The sequence below is a fragment of the Aethalodelphis obliquidens genome, unplaced genomic scaffold (genome assembly GCF_003676395.1).
Source record: "Aethalodelphis obliquidens isolate GAN/ISIS:26980383/991018 unplaced genomic scaffold, ASM367639v1 scaffold112, whole genome shotgun sequence".
Classification (NCBI taxonomy): Eukaryota; Metazoa; Chordata; class Mammalia; order Artiodactyla; family Delphinidae; genus Aethalodelphis; species Aethalodelphis obliquidens.
In genome coordinates, this window is record NW_020838056.1 from 1,365,151 (window position 1) to 1,385,445 (window position 20,295).

General features: G+C 43.7%; 1 protein-coding gene and 1 long non-coding RNA gene across 2 annotated transcripts; one reads left to right on the forward strand and one right to left on the reverse strand.

Annotated features, from left to right (window-relative positions):
- Positions 1-1,678: 1,678 nt before the first annotated feature.
- On the reverse strand, positions 1,679-5,102 carry RPL14 (ribosomal protein L14). The gene is made up of 6 exons (XM_027097153.1): positions 5,036-5,102; positions 4,427-4,528; positions 3,738-3,832; positions 2,361-2,460; positions 2,220-2,273; positions 1,679-2,007 (listed from the first exon to the last, which is right to left on the reverse strand). The coding sequence occupies exons 1-6, from the start codon at positions 5,036-5,038 to the stop codon at positions 1,726-1,728; spliced, it is 636 nt and encodes a 211-aa protein (XP_026952954.1). The 5' UTR covers positions 5,039-5,102; the 3' UTR covers positions 1,679-1,725.
- Positions 5,103-9,436: 4,334 nt separating this feature from the next.
- On the forward strand, positions 9,437-13,807 carry LOC113615095 (uncharacterized). Its single transcript, XR_003430907.1, has 2 exons — positions 9,437-10,261; positions 12,132-13,807. It is a non-coding gene; the product is annotated as an uncharacterized LOC113615095 (long non-coding RNA).
- Positions 13,808-20,295: the final 6,488 nt, after the last annotated feature.

The following is a 20,295-nucleotide window of genomic DNA, read 5'->3' on the forward strand; positions in this document are numbered from 1 at the left end:
CCTTTGTGTTTGCTGGTAAGTCAGCAGCTGGGGGCTCCTAACTTCGGGGGTGACAGTTGGGGGGTCCTCGTCACCAGAGGAATCCACCAGGGGATTGGGACCACGTGGCTTGAATGCTAACCCCTACCGCCTGGAGCAGAGAGGGGCTGGAGATCTAGCTAATCACCAATGGCCAATATTTTAACAAACATGCCTACCTAATGAACCTCCATAAAAACTCTCAAGGGATGGGGGGCTCAGAGAGCGTCCAGGATGAATACATGAAGGTGCTGGCGGGGTGGTAAGCTAGTGAGGGCAGGGAAGCTGTATGCCCCTTCCTCCCACACCTTGACCCATGCACTTCCACTTGGCTGTTCCCTAGTTTTATCTTTTGTGACAAACTGGTAACGTATTTCCCAGTTCTGCAATGAGCCTTAGCTCTAATAAACTGTTAAAACCTAAGGAAGGAGTCATGGGAACTCCAATTTTCAGCTGCACAGTGAGAAGTACAGGAGGCCTGGGACTTGCAATTGACGTCTGAAGTCGGGGCAGACCCCTTAACCTGAGGCTCACCTGGGTAGTTATGGGTCAGAATTTAACTGAAGTGTGGAGAATTACAGAAATGGTGTGGGGGGAAAAGCAAAACAAAAAAACCCATACATTCGCTATCAGATGTGCTGTAAAAACTCATAAGCACACAATAAAAATACTTTGACAAGCAAGCATTCAAAAGTTTATTACTCATGAATGCTACCTGGAATACTAGAGAATGCAGTTCATGAAACTTAAAAAAAAAAAAAAAATCCAAGAAAAGGTGGGACAGAAGCACTAGTGGTAAACCAAGAGACTAGTAGAAGACATCACTTATTTACATTAACATCAAGACTACCAAATGGCATCACCATTGCCACTTTATTTTGGACTCTTGTCAAGGTAAGGAATACGGCCAAGCTTGACACCATCTGACCTTCCCACTCTTGTTGCCTGGTTTCATTCAGTTCAACAGCACACGATCTGAATCTCAGGTATCACTCCATTTAAAAACACCCTATGGCTTCTTACACCCCACCTGCCCAACACAGACCCAACAACTGGCTTCCGGGTCCGGTGTCCTCTGGCCAGTCCTCTATATTCCTGAGGTTCATACCACCCTTCCCCTTACACCATCTTTCTTTTGGGTGGAAGCTGAAGATTCAACTTTAGACAACCCCCTCAGACAAGGACAGGTAACCCAAAATTGCCTGTATTTCCTCTATCACAGAAACTATTACACTGTTTCACCTGCCTATTAATACCACCAAGCAAAAAGGAGCTGTTCTCCTTGTCCCAGTGAGGCTCAGAAGCCAGCTTTTGATTAGAAATGATTGGGAACCAGAATCTTTAAGGAACCAATGTATAATGTATTTGTTTTCCTAGTTTATTTTTATAAGAAAATTTACTAAACTCGAGCATCAAAAGCAGCTGGGATTTTACTTATTTACGGGAAATATATTTGTACAAGGGAAAAAAAATTAACCCAGTGGTCTAATTATCACGATTTCCCATGAGAACATTACTTATGACTTTGTGTGATGACTTTGAGTCTGGGCAGAGTGGGACTAAGGAACTGATTCTCCAATGACAACATTAACAACCCTACCATCAATCTGCCTCATAATCCCGGCCCCAGTAACAGACTTTAATCCATACATTAAACAGATTTGCCAGCATGTCAAAAAGAACCTTTATTCTGTTTATAACAGCCTCTTATGCTTTCTTGCCACATGCCTTTGGAGCAGGTGCTTTCTGGGCTGGAGCTTTCTGACACTTCTGAGCCTTTGGAGGAGGTGCTGCCTTCTGGCCTGCAGCTTTCTGGGCAGTAACCTTCTGGGCTGGAGCCTTCTTACCCGTAGCAGTCATCTTTTTTGCTGGAACCTTTGCAGCAGCTGCTGTAGCTGCCCCCTTAGCAGCAAGTGCTTTCTTGGGAGAAGCCTTCAGGAGAGCTGCCTTTTGAAGTTTCTTAACTTCAAGCTTGATTAGTCTGTTCCTCTGAAAAATTTCAATAGAAATGTTTATCATATATGCATACAAAACACATATCCATCTTATATGTGTGGAATATGTATGTATAGAAGACAACCCTTATGATGTCTAAGACTCCTATAAGTCAACTTTGGTCTGTAAGCTTAGGCAAGCAGAATTAACCAGACAAACTAGTTTAGGGTTAGAATACAACAATCCTGAATTAATTAAAAACTTACCATTTTCCTTGCCTTCATGACTTTATAACGATCAAAATCTGTCATCTTGGCTTTCTGTTAAAAAAAAAAAAAAATCTCTGTCATACCACCTTCTAATCTTCCCCAGAGAAGGTCCAAATTCAAATGACTCTAAATCATTACCTTTTCTCTGGCTTCAATCTTCTTGGCCCACCTTGTGGCTGCCCACTTTGCATTGATATCTGCCTTCTCCCAGGCTTTTCGGACATACTTCTGGCGGGCACTAGAAAGAGCCAATACCATAGATTAAGAAATCATCTTTGGGACATTCCTGGTGGCCCAGTGGCTAAGACTCCGCGCTCCCAATGCAGGGGGCCCAGGTTCGATTCCTGCTCAGGGAACTAGATCCCACACGCATGCTGCAGCTAACACCTAGTATGGCCAAAAAATAAAATAAATAAACAGATAGATATCATCTTTGAAACCACACAGATCCAAGGACAGCTTTTCATCCTCTGAAAAAGCACAATTTATACCCTTCAAATTAAAAAGCATAACGAAAATGCCAAAAGAACCCTTCTCATTTTTTCTACTTCCAGTTCTAGTTGTCTCCATAGAAAACACACCACCTGGCACAATGTATCAATATCTTTTACTTGTTGGAACGGTGTTCACTAAGCCAGGATATCTTATAATCTCAAACAAAATTTTAATAAAAATATGCAAACCATTCCACTTTCTGGGTTTAAAAATCACCTGATCATGTATACAATATCACTCAACTAGTGGATGTGTAGAAAGCATTTTCCTTTTCATAAAGAATGATGTAAAGTAAATCGTTATGCCTTATGCTTTTATTTTGTACAATAACGCTTATAAAGATTTGTGTTCAAACACCATAAAATGGGATTATAATCATTTTGAAATTCCTTTCAAATATCAAAACCCACTATGCTTAGAAAATAAACTAGCAATATGTCACAGCACATGTTCCATTGCAAACAACTGTCACTGCACAGCAACACACCATAGTGTTTAACTTCTATAACCTAAATCATGTCAAGAATCACAGAATGCCTTAATCCCTTACAAACAACTGGGAATAGAACCTCTTTGTGGCTGTCATAAGGAGATGATGTATATTAAATACTTAATAGCCGACACATACAAAAAGCTCAACTAATGATAGAGTTGCAAGAGACAATCGGTAGTTTTGTTCTGAAGCTAAAATGGACTAACGTATGTTGGGGGAACCACATATACAGGGAGGCTTTTGTTGTGTAAAACCTGAAAGAAAGGGGAACAAGAGAAAAAGGATGGGAAATCTGGATAGAGAGAAAGCCAGAGAACTACCAGACCACAGGGAATTTTAGAAGTAAATAATGCCTGTCCACTTCTACGATGTAAATCCCTCTTCTAAACTGCTCTCACTTTCACACTGCTTACTATGTTCTCAAGAGAAAAACAACAAAATAGCAAAAACATTTCTAAATTAAACTAAGCATGCTTTTGCTAGCATTAACAAAACTAGGGGAGGGGTGACGGTTGGTGGATAGTTACCTGTGTGGGAACTTAAGGATGAAGTCAGTGAGCTGCATGCATTTGAAAGGCATAGCCTGCCTCCTTACTTGAGTGCAAGGTCCATCCACCAAAGCCTAGAAGACGTAAAATCAAGGATCTCAGTGTAAAAAGGTAACAGCATTCAAAATGCAAATATTCTACATATTATTCCTTTCAGAATCATCAAATCCTTATATTTAAATGCTTTTCTTTAAAGGTTAAAAAGACTTAGCAACACCAGCACAGCATAAAACCCAACTACATATAATTTAAAATCTTTAATCCTTGCATTCCCAACAAATAACTTTATGATTATTCACAGCCTTTGGTCAATCCCTCAGTTGTGGTGCTCTAATAGTGACAATAGCAAATAATGGCTTTCTGTGTGCCTGGCTTTGTTCTAAACTTGCTTTAAACATAATAACTGATTTAAACCTCACCTATGTTTTAGCCCATAATTAGTTAAAAACTCTGCCTAGCTGAAGGAGCATAAGTATTACTCAAACCCAGCAGTACCCACCAATTCAAGTCTGTACTCCTAACCCCTATCTGCGTTGGGTTTCCTAAAATAAAGCTACCACCCATAGTACTCCTATCCTAAGACGGCTGTTGGGACAATTACCATTATCATCTACACTGCATACCATCCACTGCCATGTGAAGCTGTGACACTCCTCCTTTGCACTTACCCTGTTCTGATCAATAACATCTACAATCGCGACCAGCCTCCCGGCATGAGGCCCAAAGGAGACGTAAGCCACCCGGCCAACCTCCACGAAGCGCCTGAACACCTAAAATTGAGAGGTGAGGGAGAGAAAATGATTAAACATACTCCCTAGTTTGTAAGGCTTTGCAGCTTAAAGGCAGGGTGGCTAACAACAGGGAAAAAGAATGTTGAGGGTAACACGCCCAGGTGCCATGGAACTTAGACGAAATCCGCAAAGGCGGCGGCAAAAGCCAAGTTCTCGCTGGCCTACGGGGCCTGCACGGCCGGATCACCAGCCCCATCCCGGCTTGGCCCCAGCGGCCGGGCCAAGCGACTAGGCACACCAGCGGTCCTACGCAGGCGGCCGAAGCGCGCACGCGTGGCCCAGGCAGCGCCAGGCCTACCGGGCCCCACACGCGCTCGTCGGGCGCGCATCCGGAAAGCTGCCAACTCCATGTCCTGCCCAACCGAGGACCCTCACCGCGCGCTACCTAAGACCCACTGGGCGCCATTCCGCGCCTCCACTCCCCAACCCAAGTAGAGATGGAACAGCATGGCAGGCAGACCCGGAGCCCACGACCGGGACACTCACCATATTGGCGGCGTTAGGCGAAAAGGAAGAAAGCCCACTCTACTGTGCGCATGTGTAGAAGGCCGCCCCGCCCCTGCGATGCACGAGACGCCGACGTGGGCACCGATTGGTTGGGATGTTCGCCCGTACGCGCACGCATGCTCACTGGGAAAACAAGCCGGAGGTCGCCGGAGCGTGCGGAGGCCGCGCTCCTTTTCCCGGACTGGAATTGCTGGATTGGCTTAGTTGATACCGCGGGTAATTGTCCCCAAGTGGTAACATTTTACCATTGCTTTATCTTTTAATCCTTTTTTTTTTGAACCATTTGAGAGGAAATTGCAGACATGATGTTCCTTTATCTCTACACACTTAAATGTGATATTTCCTAAAAACAAGGACATTATTCTACATAATCAGTTCAGTGGTCGAACTCATTAAATTAATAATAACATAGTGTTTGGAGGTTTTTTTGGCTACGGCACAGCTTGAGGGATCTTATTTCACGACCAGTGATCGAACCCGGCCCGGCAGTGAAATCCCAGAATCCTCATCAGCCAGGGAATTCCTACATAGTCTATTATTTAATCTGCACTCCTTATTCAAATATTATCAGTTGTTCCATTTATGTCATTTCCAGCAAATGAAAAAAAGTCTTCCTGGTCTATGATCTCATGAAGCGTTACAATTTGTATTTAGTTATCACGTCTAGTCTTAAAATCCATAGTAAATCTTTTCTTGTCTTTCATAGTACTGACATTTAAAAATACAGGCTAGTTGTTTTGTAGACGGTCTCTCAATGTGGATTTGTTGTAGTTTTCATCATGATTAGATTCAGATTATACATTTTTTGGTAGAAATGCCGTGCCCTTGATGCATCACATCAGAACACCCGCAGGATATATCTTTGTCCCAATATGGCAATGTTAACTTTCATCCTTAAGGTGTTGATCATTGTGCTGACAATTCCCAGATGTATTTCAGTCCTTTCCTCTAAGCTCTCTGCCAGTGTATATTCCCAGGACTGTTCTAGCAGCTTTCTAAGTGACCTGCCTTCTCCATTGCTCCCTTTACTCTGTTCTCTGCTCACCAGTTAGAGGGATCTTTTTAAAAAGTAAATTGGATCACATCACTTCCTTTGTGTGTGTGTGTGTGTGTGTGTGTGTGTTTGTTTGTTTGTTTTAACATCTTTGTTGGGGTATAATTGCTTTACAATGGTGTGTTAGTTTCTGCTTTATAACAAAGTGAATCAGTTATACATATACATATGTTTTCATATCTCTTCCCCTCTTACATCACTTTCTTTTTAAAGTACTTCAGGGAATTCCCTGGTGGTCCAGTGGTTAGGGCTCCACACTTCCACTGCAGGGGGCACAGGTTTGATCCCTGGTGGGGGAACTAAGATCCTGCAAGCCGCGCTGCGCAGCCAAATGAAAAGACAACCCACAGAATAGGAGAAAATATTTGCACATCAAATATCTGATAAGGGACTTGTGTCAAGAATATGTCTAAATAAATAAATAAGTAAATACATAAAATATTTTAGTGGCTTTCTACAGTATTTAGAATAAAATCTAAACTCCTTACCCTGGCCTACAAGGCCCTGCATCATGTGTTCCTATATCCCAACACATCTTATGCCATCCCTCCCTCACCACTGTGCTTCTTCAGCCACACTGATCTTGACCAGGCCACCAAGAACTGTCTTGTGCTGTGACTTTTGTACATGGTGTCTCCCCTGCCAGGAATGCCCTTCCCTCTTCATACTCATTGAATAGCAGTAGCAACTTCCGTCTTGTATTTTTTTCTAGATACCTCTTCTGAGACTTAACCTGACTACCTCATAAAAAAATTGCAGTTGTTCTACTTCTCCCTTTTCTAGCTCAGCTTTTTGTTTTCCTTAGAGCTATCATCATAATGGCAATTGTTCGACTGATTTTTCCATTCATTTAGGTTGTAGTTTTGTGCCAATTGACATAAGTTCCATAAAAGCAGAACCTTGAAATCTTTTCTTGGTACAGTACCTGAATAGGGAGGGGCTCAGTAATTGGGTAGTCTTTAGGCCTTGGTATCCTGCTTTATAATTTATAAAGCAGAAGGCGTGAATAAAAATATTCATAGCAGCACTTTCTTGGTAACAGCCCCAAACTAGAAACTACCCAAAGGCCATAAACAAGAGAATGGATAAATTGTGGAAGTTTGCAGTGATGGAGTCAACAGCAACTACATGGGAACAGCATGGATGAATTTATACCCAACACTGGGAAAAATAAACCAGACAGAGTATATACTCTGTGATTTCATTTATAGAAAATTCAAAACAGGCAAAATAATCTATGATATTAGAAGTAGTCACTTTTACTCCTGGTGCAGTCAGCAATGGCTGGAGGGGGAAGGGGGGTTTCTGAGCTGCTGGAGAGTTTCTTCCTCTGGGTGTTAGTTACACAGAGTGTGTTCAGCTTGTGAACTTTCAAATCTCTACCTTTATGATTTGCACATTTCTTTCCCCCAAATGTGTTTCCTGGCTGTACAACCAGAGAATCTTGATTTGCAGGTCTGCGGAGGGTCAAGAATCTGCATGTAATAAACAAGCTCCCCAAGTGGTTCATTGAACACAGTTTGGGAAAGACTGGGATTCTCCAGTTACAGAATTATTTTTCTAGAGTTCACTAAATGGTTATGTCACACTGGTTTAAAGTCCTCCAAAAGTCCATTTTTATCACCTAATCTACAGGATGAAGTCCAAACTCCTTAGCCATTCAAGGCCTTGCATAATCTCACCCCAACCCCCCTTCCTAGCTTCTTCTCTCTGGCCGTTCTGCGCCCCTCACCCCTAATCCCGCTATAGCTACGTTTCATGGCTTTTCATGCAGTCAGCCCCCCTCTTCCTAGAATGTGCTCCCCATCTTTCTCCCTGAAAAATGACAGTGCATCCTTGAAGAAGCATCTTTTTTTTTGAAAGGAAACCAGGATTTTCTTTTCTTTTTTTTTGGTACGCGGGCCTCTCACTGTTGTGGCCTCTCCCGTTGCGGAGTACAGGCTCCGGACGCGCAGGCCCAGTGGCCATGGCTCATGGGCCTAGTCGCTCCGTGGCATGTGGGATCTTCCCGGACCGGGGCACGAACCCGTGTCCCCTGCATCGGCAGGCGGACTCTCAACCACTGCGCCAACGGGGAAGCCCTTCTTTTCTTTTAAAATTTATTTTATTTTTTAATTTTATTTTTGGCTGCATTAGGTCTTTGTTGTTGTGCACAGGCTATCTCCAGTTGTGGTGAGTGGGGATACTCTTCGTTGCAGTGCACGGGCTTCTCATTGGGTGACTTCTCTTTGTTGCGGAGCACAGGCTCTAGGCGCGCAGGCTTCAGTAGTTGTGGCACGTGGGTTCAGTAGTTGTGGCTCTCGGGCTCTGGAGCACAGGCTCAGTAGTTGTGGCGCATGGGTTTAGTTGCTCCGCGGCATGTGGGATTTTCCTGGACCACGGCTTGAACTCATGTCCCCTGCACTGGCAGGCCGATTCTTAACCACTGCGCCACCCGGGAAGCCCATCCTTGAAGAAGCATCTTTTTTTTTTTTAAAAAAAGGGCACACGGGTTCGAGCCCTGGTCCGGGAAGATCCCACATGCCGCGGAGCAACTAAGCCCGTGTGCTACAACTGTGCCTGCGCTCCAGAGGCCGTGAGCCACAACTACGGAAGCCCACGCCCCTAGAGCCCATGCTCCACAATAAGAGAAGCCACCGCGATGAGAAGCCCGCGCACCGCAACGAAGAGTAGCCCCCCGCTCGTCGCAACTAGAGAAAGCCCTCACACAGCAACAAAGACCCAACGTAGCCAAAAATAAAAATAAATAAATTTAAAAATATATATTTATTTATTTGGCTGCACCAGGTCTTAGTTGTGGCATGCGGGATCTTCGTTGCTGCATGCAGGATCTTTAGTTGCAGCATGCTAACTCTTAGTTGCAGCATGTGGGATCTAGATTCCTGACCAGGGATGGAACCCGGGCCCCTTGCATTGGGATCGCGGAGTTTTAGCCACTGGACCACCAGGGAGGTCCCTGAAGAAGCATCTTAAGACACCTTTCAAAGCAGCCCCAGGCGGTTTTCAGAGTTCTTCAAAGCTTCATTATAATGGCAAGATAATTCTCCAAGCAAGCCTCTTCTACCTCGCTACATCGCCGGCGTCCAGTAATAAGCAAAAACATCTTAAGCACCTATATGGTTCAAACGCAAGAGAACCAGACAAAGCACACGCCCAGGTCTGGTTGGCCGGCTACGCCCCTTCCAGGACGCCCAACCGGCTCGTCCAATCACCGGGAGGAAGGGCAAGTCGGGGACGACGCCAGGATCCAAGATGGCGTCCTGGCCCCACCCGTTATTTCGCGGGGCCTCTCCCTGCGGAGCCACGCCCCTGCCGTACGCCGTCCCTACGTGTCCAATCACTGAGAGGAAAGGCGGGTCAAGGTCCGTGCCTGCTACAAAGATGGCGACCGCGGAACGCTCTAGAGCTTCAGTCTTTCGTCAGCTGTTGGCGTGAGCTGTGTTGGAAATTATGTTCCCCTGAAGCCGCGCGCCGCAGCGCCTGTCTGTGGCAAGAAGTGGATGTGAAGGGCAGGGCGGACGTCCTGCTTCGGGTTTCAGCGTTGAGGCTCCGAGCAGAGGGGTAGCGCTGATGTCGTCTCCAGGCCGGGCGATGCGGGGGAGGGCAGCAGCTCGCCCCCTTCCCCGCTGTTTCCAGAATCCCTGCGGGTGTCAGCGTGGCCAGAGCTGTCCACCTGTAGACACTGGACCCCAGTATACCTGTCAGCTTCAGCTGAGTAGATGTATCTCGGGTTTTTTTTTTTTTTTCCCCTCAGTCATGAGGGATGGAGGCTTCAGTTTAGCAGACAAACTGTCTGGGGCCCAAAAGAGAAAAAAGTCTCAGCCTGTTCAAGAAGTGAAGCAAAAGCTACGCAGAACCCTGACATCTTTGTTCCTGTAACCTTTCTGAGTTATGAACCAATTCCGGTTATGATGGAACTGGCATGGCCGTCATATGTATGCCTACCTGGCATGATATATTTAGGAATGAAAAATGCCCGTTACTTCTGTGAAGTGAAGAAACTGCACAACCTAAAAGTTGAGAATTTTTTTATTTGGTGGCTTTTCTGAGGACCTAAGCCAGGAAGACAGCCTCTCAAATCGCTTTGGGGGACTGCTCCAAAGAGGCAAGGGAGGAGCCAGGATATATACGAGTTTTCCAGCAAAAACCAGGTAGTGGAACATCAAAAGATTACTGTTAATAAAACCAAAAACAACTATACCCCAATTGGAAAAAAAAAAAAAAAAAGAACAGACATTGCAAGTTAGTGAATTTAGGGCTTTTCTGTGTATGGGCAGTTGCAAGAGTCTGGGCTCATTGAAATTATTCCTTTGATATGCACCTTAGCTATCTAGGACCAATATACTGTTCTTTTTTCCATCCTGAATCCCCTCAGAGTGCACAGTTGGGATGGCTTTAGTGGTTGATGGGTTGATGGCCGCAATAGCCTTTGTTGACTGATATGTCAGGCAACATTTTTCATTCACACATCTATTTTCAAAATTTTCATCTTAGGAGCCTGGAAGCTGAACATGACAGGGTCCAAGCCCAATCAACCTAAGACCACTAAGAAGAGAGAGGGTTATAGGATTGTGGGGAGATGTGAAGTTTAGATGAAATTTAAATGAAACACTGTTTTGATAGACTCAAAGGAAAGTAGGACTTTCTAAAGTGGTCAACATCAGCCCTAGACAGCAAAATGAACCCATGGTCCTGTTTCTTTGAAAATGTTGTCCAGAAACCCCTTTTCTGAAGCTTTGCCCCTGGGTTGTAAATTGAAACTTTCATTCATACTGATAAAATGTAAAACATCAAAGTTTCTGAGAATCTTTGATTTTAGAGAACAAAGTTTCTCAATAAGTAAGAAATCAGTAGTTACTCAAAGAAGAGGGTTATTATGACCCTTCATAGATGTAGCATTCATTGGCAGAAATATTGTTTCCTGTTAACTTTACAGTTGTCTTTATTTATATCTGTTTTTCCTGCCCAGTGACTAGCCATGCAGGTTTTACTTTCTCAGTCAGAGCTAACTTTTAAAAAAAATATATTTATTTATTTATTTATTTTGGCTGTGCCGGATATTAGTTGCATCACGTGGACTTAGTTGCAGCATGTGGGATCTAGTTCCCCCACTAGGGGTTGAACCCAGGCCCCCTGCGTTGGGAGCTCAGAGTCTTACCCACTGGACCACCAGGGAAGTCCCCAGAGCTAATTTTTACTTAACAAATGTTGACGATATAGCAGGAAGGTACCCTGAGGGTTTCATCAATGGGGAAATTTTAGATCTTTTCTGTTGCAAAGCAGGAGGTAAACTCACCACAGGTGATGACATAAACTTGGATGAGCAAGATGTCCATCATGAGGAGAACATTGGCCTATTAAATCACAGGAACCTGAGTGAGATCAAATGAAGCTTACTTAGCAAGCCAGTGGTTGCTCACTTCCAACTTCAAGTTCCCAAAGAGGTTGATGGACCCTGAAATGGGTCAGGACTCTTGGGATGCAGTGCCCAGTTTCTTTCAGTAGTGCAAGTTTGTCTAATACTCCAAATGCCTGGATGGGGTATTTTGTGATTTGTCTTTTCTGTTTAATAACCAAGGAGTTAGTGTTGGTTTCTGTGCCAATACAAATTGGTCCAGTGTCAAGAAAAGATTTCAGGAAATATGGTGATAGAACAAGGGGATTAGCAGATGCTAACTATTATACATAGAATGGATAAGCAACAAGGTCCTATTGTATAGCACAGGGAACTATCACTTTGCTGTACAGCAGAAGTTAACACAACACTGTAAATCAACTATACTTCAATAAAATAATTTTAAAAAATACTTGGGAAACATATCAGATCTAAGGAACATGGTGAGGCCACAGCAAAGTTGGTGGCTTTTGTTGCCTTTGAGTATTAGAAGCTGTTGACAAACAGTTGTCATGCTCTAAAATAGATCATTAAACTCCTCATTTTCTGTGGAACACAGAATATTCTGTTGCATAGAAGGCTCACTAACACCAAGGTTACATATGCATTCTCACATTATATTACAGAACTGGAGCCAGTTTTGAAAGAGAAAATTAGCTACGTACCACATGGTGCTCGAAATAGCTGAAGAAATGCAGAATGAACTAACAGGCTAACAGGCCTCCAAACCCAGAACAAGTTCCCGGAGCTGGTAAAAGCAGCCGAATTCTTGAGTGTGATCATAGATGGGAACACTGGTATCTCTTCCAAAGAAAATCTCTCCCTCTTTGCCGTTTTCACCAGACTGAAGAAGGTAAGTGGAGTTTTATTTAATATCTGATTGATTTCGTAGAGGCTGTTGACATGACTGAGAATCTCCCGACAGAATGCTTCTTGCAGAGAATAGCAGTCTGCGGTTTACCAAAGGAATTACTGCAGGGTTTCTGTGATCAGAGGGTGATTCCATGAATGGCCAGCTGGAAGGATTTGTTCTTGGCTTCTAAGATGCAGGAGCTGGACTCAGCTATTATTTGGTCCTGTGCAGTGGAGCCAGTCACCAAACTTCTAGACGCTGTGGGCAAAGTCATGGTACGCTAAAGGCATTCTCAGAGCACTTCACAGCTCAGCTGGGTTTGCTGCAGGCATTCCTGAGTGAAGGGGGTGAACACTGGGAGGAGGAAGAGGAGTGGGATGTTGTGATTTATAAGGAAAATATATATGTGGTCATCCAGATGGCCAGAACCCTTGGAATTTCCTAAATGTTCAGAGTGGTAAAGGTGTCTCTTGTTGTGTTAATGAGGTGACTTTTAGAAGTAGGATGGGGGTGGGTTGCCAGGAAAGAACCAACTCTGTGATTAGAGGGTTGGAACTTTCAGTCCCACCCCCTGATTTTCAGGAAGAGGGGAGAGGAGCCTGAGATTGACTCAGTTGCCATTGGCCAATGATTTAGTCAATTGTAGGTATGTAATGAAGCCTCTATGAAAACCCAGAAGGACAGCTTTTGGTCCCATTTTTGGAGAGCTTCCACGTGGAGAGCGACAGTGCTTCCTCATGCTCATATGAGGACCCCATGCTCTAAGAGGCCAGAAGTGCCTTTGTTGGGTACCTCGCCGTATGTCTTTTCATCTGGCAGTTAATTTGTATCCTTTAATATCCTTTTATAATAAATCAGTCATCTGGTGAGTACATGGGTTTTCCTGAGTTCTGTGAGTCGTTTTAGCAGGTCATTTGGACCCGAGGAGGATGTCCTGGGAACCTCTGATTTGTAGCCAGTTGGTCAGAAGCACAGGTAAGGACCTGGGCTTGCGACTGGCGTCTGAAGTGAAGGGTGGTCTTGTGAGACTGAGCCCTTTACCTGGGTAGCTAGTGTCAGAACTGAGCTGATTTCTCAGACACCTCCTGGTGTCTAAGGATTTCTTGTTGGTGTGGGGAAGCCTCCACACACACACATGTTGGAATTGATTCTGGGAACCCTTTTCAAGGAGGAACAGAGTAGTATCAGAGAAAATACCAGGTGGACAGCATCTCAGTGTCTGTGTCTTTTCAAGGCTAAGTGTACAGTCATCCTCAAAGTTTTGCAGGAAATAGGCACGCACAGGGTGCTGAAAGACCTTTTTTTATTCCATCACCAAGTTTGACTTCCTAGTGATGATGGTGTGTTGAATAAACCCTTTCAAACACCAACTCCTTGCCTCAGGACATGCAGCAGGCTGATACTGACCTCCTTGACTTGTTTAATGAAGCCACCTTGTAATCCAGAGGTTCCTGAAAATGAAGGACAGTGAGACCCAGGCTTGATGTCCTTGTACAATGAAGTAAAGCATGGGAAGAGAAAAATTTCCTCCTACTCTGCCCATGTTTTGTGGCCAAAAATTTCCCCACAGTGTCTTCACAGCCACAGGCCTCCAGGAGAGCCCCAGAAAGGCCTTGTTCGTTCCCCTTCTGAACCATGTCATTTTTGAAGTGCAGGAACAGCAAAGTTCTTGCTGTGATTAATTTCTTAGTCCCTCATTCCAAGCAATCTGTGTTTGCTGGAGAATGGTGAGGCCGAGGTGTCACTGTATGAGGCTTTCAAGGGATATATACTCCCTACATGGCCAGGTGTAAAGCACAGCTGGAGAGGTAGATGGCTGGGTAGATGGATGTTCCCAGGCAAGAGCAACCAAATAATAGCGTTGCTGCACTGTAACACTTGAACCTCATCTCCTACCCCAGCATTAATGCAGCTCTCTCCATTCTGGCCACTATTTTGGCCACTATACCTGTCTATGTCCCGCCTGGAGGGTGGAGAGTATCAGAATCTGAAAGAAGCACTCTGGAAGGAAGCAAGAGCTTGCCTGGGCTGCCCCTGACATGTATTCCTCAGGACAGCTGATATGCATGAGGTCTTGGATGACTTTGACCCATATTCACACTGACCGTGGTTGGAATGTTTTCTGAGTTGCTGAATATACGGGTACTTGGAACTTGCCCCAGGGCAAACGTGTCAGCTGAACGTGTTTTTGGGATTTGCTGTCTGTTTTATAAGATTGTTTTAGGGAATTCCCTGGTGGTCCAGTGGTTAGGACTGCATGCTTTCACTGCTGTGGCCGGGGTTCAATCCCTGGTCGGGGAACTAAGATCCCACAAGCTGCGCAGTGCGGTCAAAAAAAAAAAAGTTTTAAAAAGGCTTTCCAGTAAATGGAGTTTGTACTTGTACTAGGGGAAGTAGTTTTACCAAGGAAATGGCAATTCCTCGGTTCTTGTCCTCCCGAAGAAAAGAATGCAATCGAGAGATGTAGAGCAGTTTTTAAGCAGCACGAGTTTTATTAAGCAAAATGAAAGTATGTTCCCGGGAAAGGAGAGCAGGCTGTCTGGAAACCAGAAGCAGCCTCGCAATGGGAATAGGGTTGGGTTTTTTAGGGTGGTGGTCCCTCCCTGTGTCCTGTTATTTGACAAGTTGATTGACTGACAGCTTTAGCTTATATAACTTTTCTCCTGTGCGCAGGCGCTTACCCAAGTGAAACCCACGGGGTTGGGGGTGTGTGCAAAACTGCAATGTTAATTTATTACAAATATGGCATCATGAACCCCAGGTTACTTTGTGCTACTTTTTAGTTTTTGGTGCACCTGCGTCAGCCTGTGCTGCTCGTTTTATCTTGCTTGATCCTGATGAGGCTGGAAACTTAGTGCTCCTTGACCACAAAATGGAGGATCTCTGGGTGTGTTCTGATCACCAGTGTCCAGGTGGGGGGAGGGAACGATGACCCTGTCCAGGACGGGGTGGGGACCTGCTCATGTCTGACTAACTACTTAACAGTAGATTCTGCAAAACTTTAGTGCAGTTAGGTTGAGAGAAAATAGCATAAGAGGCAGGCAGGGGTGTTCAATACATTTGAAATCCAATCACTGTGGTTCAGTAAAGAAAACAAGTTGTGTGCAGATCTCTTAAATGCAAGTGGCCTTTTAAATTTTCTTTACCTTCTGTTATTAGAACATGAAACTTTGCAGAGAAACCTTGGGTAGAAACTCAGGCACACTTGTTAAAAAGGCAACAGTATCTAGTATAGAATCATTAGTACAGTCAAGGAATCCTTTTTTTGGAACCTGACACAGGGGAGAGGGAGGAAAAGTGAGACCTTTAGGGAGAAGGGAAGAGATAGAGAAAAAAGAAGGGCATGCCTGTGGCGTGGCAAGGAGTGGGCAGACACATTCAGTCGTTGCTTCTGGTTCTCTGGCAGAAACACAGGCTGTTGAGTCCTCTCTGGGTTCACCCCTGCCCCCTGGCAGTGTGATGTTGGTCTGAGTTACTTAATCTCTTAATCTCCTTTCCTCTGTGAAATGGGGTTTAAAAGCTTTCTCTATTTCCCTAAACATTGTTGGTAGGGTGAATTTAGATAGGGGATGTGAAAAATAATTTGTAATTATAAGACTGTATATGTGTTTAACTACCCTGGTGCTGAAAGGTTTGTAATGAGACCATGTTTTTTGATTAATTTATTTAGCAAACGCTTATGAACACATAACGATCATAGCTCTTATTTGTTGGACATATTTTTTTGTGCCAAACCCTGTGCTAAGTAGGCCCTGTGGGCAATAAGACATGCCCTGCCCTCAAAAAACTCTATCCTGGGACGACTCTTTGCTCTAGCCTCTGATAGCTCAGTGCTGCAGCCTGGGATGAATTCACCTGACTGGACCCTGTATCCTAGCTTGGGACTGCCTTTCCCTCTGGAGAGTTGGATCTGGTTTACTCTTGCCTTTGTGCTCATTTGAGCCTGGGAATGAGGGCTTTTCCTCAGTGTGGGCTGGCAGAACTCTGGCAGAGACGGACAAGAGTGTCCTTTATGATGGCTGTGTTGAACCAACTGTAGAATGAATTTACCTCAGAAGGTCAGGCTTTCTGCTAGATGAAGGGGTGATAGAGATGTAGGGGGAATTTGTGGGAAGGAGTAGAGTGTTGGTTGGGATCCCAGAACAAGGTTGGTGCTCCTGCACCAGTGGACAGGGTCACTTCTGAAAAAGTAAAGGGACAAAGATACATGGGATGACCTTTAGCTCCAGTGAGAGTACTCATGATACCTTGGCTGGCTCAATACTTAAATACCTTGGAATTCTATGACCTACTGTGTCCTCTCATTGATTCCTTACAAGACAAAGTTCCCATGAGGTGGGGAAATGACTCTAACAGGAGACCATATGTTATTGTCAAAAGACAGTTTTATCATGTTCCCAATACTTAATGTCTGTGAATCTGGGCAAGTCATTTGCCTTCTCTAAACCTCAGTTTCCCTTGTGGTAAAATAAAGGTGAAAAATGTCAACTTCCAAGGGCTGTTAGGACTAAAAGGAATAATCTATATCAGGAATCAGCAAACTTTCCTTGTAAAGGGCGTCATAGTGAATATGTTAGAATTTTTGGCCATAGAATCTCAGCCACAACTATTCATCTCATTCGTTTTAGTGCAAAAGCAGCCATAGATAACACAAAAATGAATGGGTGTGGCTCTGCTCCTATAAGCTATTTACCAAAACAGGCAGTGGCTGGAATTAACCCATGGGCCATGGTCTGCCAACCCCTGGTCTAGATGAGGTCCTTAACCTATCACAGAATCCATCTTCAATTAGTCTCTGTAATGTATTGAATAATTAAGAGCTCTAATTAAGAGCTTCTTAAAAAAATGTGTTCTAAGAGCTTTTTAAATAATTAATTAATTAATTAATTAATTTTTGGCTATGTTGGGTCTTCGTTGCTGCGCTCAGGCTTTCTCTAGTTGCAGCAAGCCGGGGCTACTCTTCGTTGTGGTGTGCAGGCTTCTCATTGTGGTGGCTTCTCTTGTTGTGGAGCACGGGCTCTAGGTGCACGGGCTTCAGTAGTTGTGGCACATGGGCTCTAGAGCGCAGGCTCAGTAGTTGTGGCACATAGGCTTAGTTGCTCCGTGGCATGTGGGATCTTTCCAGACCAGGGCTCGAACCCATGTACCCTACATTGGTAGGCGGATTCTTAACCACTGCACCACCAGGGAAGCCCTGAAGACTGGTTTTAGAATTCTTTTGTCTTTTCGCTCCTTTTCCCCATTCCTTTCTCTCCTCTCCTCTTTTTAAATTGAGGTATAGTTGATTTACAATGTTGTGCTAATTTCTGCTGTACAGCAAAGTGATTCAGTTATACATATATATATATACACATTCTTTTTAAAATATATATATTTATTTATTTGTTTATTTTATTTTTGGCTGCGTTGGGTCTTCATTGACGCGCTCGGGCTTTCTCTAGTTGCGGCAAGCAGGGGCTATTCTTTGTTGCGGTGCACGGGCTTCTCATTGCGGTGGCTTCTCTTGTTGCAGAGCATGGGCTCTAGGTGCGTGGGCTTCACTAGTTACAGCACACGGGCTCAGTAGTTGTGGCTCACAGGCTCTAGAGCGCAGGCTCAATAGTTGTGGCGCATGGGCTTAGTTGCTCTGCGGCATGTGGGATCTTCCCAGACCAGGGCTTGAACCTGTGTCTCCTGCATTGGCAGGTGGATTCTTAACCACTGTGCCACCAGAGAAGTCCCTATATATACATTCATTTTTTTAATGTTCTTTTCCAGCATTGTTTATCATAGGATACTGAATATAATTTTCTGTGCTATACAGTAGGACTTTGTTGTTTATCTATTCCATATGTAATAGCTTACATCTGCTAACCCCAACCTCCGACTCCATTTCCCCCCCAACTCCTCCGCCTTGGCGACCACAAGTCTGTTCTCTACATCCGTGAGTCTGTTTCTGTTTTGTAAGTATGTTCCTTTGTGTCATATTTTAGATTCACATATAAGTGGTATCATATGGTATTTGTCTTTCTCTTTCTGACTTACTTCACTTAGTATGATACTCTCTAGTTGCATCCATGTTGTTGCAAATGGCATTATTTCATTCTTTTTAATGGCTGAGTAGTATTCCATCGTATATATGTACCACATCTTCTTTATGCATTCATCTGTCGATGGACATTTAGGTTATTTCCATGTCTTGGCTATTGTGAATAGTGCCGCTATGAACATAGGGGTGCATGTATCTTTTTTTTTAATAGATCTTTATTGGAGTATAATTGCATCACAATACTGTGTTAGTTTCTGTTGCACAACAAAGCGAATCACCATATGCATACACATGTCCCCATATTCCCTCCCCCTTAAGCCTCCCTCCCATCCCCCCATCCCACCCTTCTAGGTCATCACAAAGCACCGAGCCAACCTCCCTGTGCTATGCTGCTGCTTCCCACTAGCCAAATACTTGGCATTCAGTAGTGTATATATGTCAATGCTACTCTCACTTTGCCCCACCTTCACCCTTCCATCCCATGTCCTCAAGTCCATTTTCTATGTCTACCTCTTTATTCCTGCCCTGCGACTAGGTTCATCAGTACCTTTTTTTTTAGATCCCATATATATGTGTTAGGATATGGTATTTGTTTTTCTCTTTCTGACTTACTTCACCCTGTATGACAGACTCTGGGTTCATCCACTTCACTACAAATAACTCAATTTCGATTCTTTTTATGGCTGAGTAGTATTCCATTTTATATATGTGCCACATCTTCTTTAGCCATTCATCTGTCTATGGACAGTTAGGTTGCTGCCATGTCCTGGCTGCAATGAACATTGTGGTACATGTCTCTTTTTGAATTATGGTTTTCTCAGGGTATATGCCTGGTAGTGGGATTGCTGGGTCATATGGTAGTTATATTTTTAGTTTTTTTAAGGAACCTCCATACTGTTCTCCATAGTGGCTGTATCAATTTACATTCCCACCAACAGTGCAGGAGGGTTCCCTTTTCACCACACCCTTTCCAGCATTTATTGTTTCTAGATTTTTTGATGATGGCCATTCTGACTGGTGTGAAATGATATCTCATTGTAGTTTTGATTTGTATTTCTCTAATGATTAATGACGTTGAGCATTCTTTCATGTTTTGTTTGTTGGCAGTGTGTATATCTTCTTTGGAGAAATGTCTATTTAGGTTTTCTGCCCATTTTTGGATTGGGTTGTTTGTTTTTTTGTTATTGAGCTGCATGAGCTGCTTGTAAATTTTGGAAATTAATCCTTTGTCAGTTGCTTGATTTGCAAATATTTTCTCCCATTCTGAGGGTTGTCTTTTGGTCTTGTTTATGGTTTCCTTTGCTGTGCAAAAGCTTTGAAGTTTCATTAGGTTCCATTTGTTTATTTTTGTTTTTATTTTCATTTCTCTAGGAGGTGGGTCAAAAAGGATCTTGCTGTGATTTATGTCATAGAGTGTTCTGCCTATGTTTTACTCTAAGAGTTTGATAGTTTCTGGCCTTACATTTAGGTCTTTCCATTTTGAGCTTATTTTTGTGTATGGTATTAGGGAGTGATCTAATCTCATACTTTTACATGTACCTGTCCTGTTTGCCCAGCATCACTTATTGAAGAGGCTGTCCTTTCTCCACTGTACATTCCTGCCTCCTTTATTAAACATAAGGTGACCATATGTGCGTGGGTTTATCTCTGGGCTTTCTATCCTGTTCCATTGATCTATCTTTCTGTTTTTGTGCCAGTACCATACTGTCTTGATTACTGTAGCTTTGTAGTATAGTCTGAAATCAGGGAGCCTGATTCCTCCAGCTTCGTTTTTCATTCTCAATATTGCTTTGGCTATTCGGGGTGTTTTGTGTTTCCATACAAATTGTGAAGTTTTTTGTTCTAGTTCTGTGAAAAATGCCAGGGGTAGTTTGATAGGGATTGCATTGAATCTGTAGATTGCTTTGGG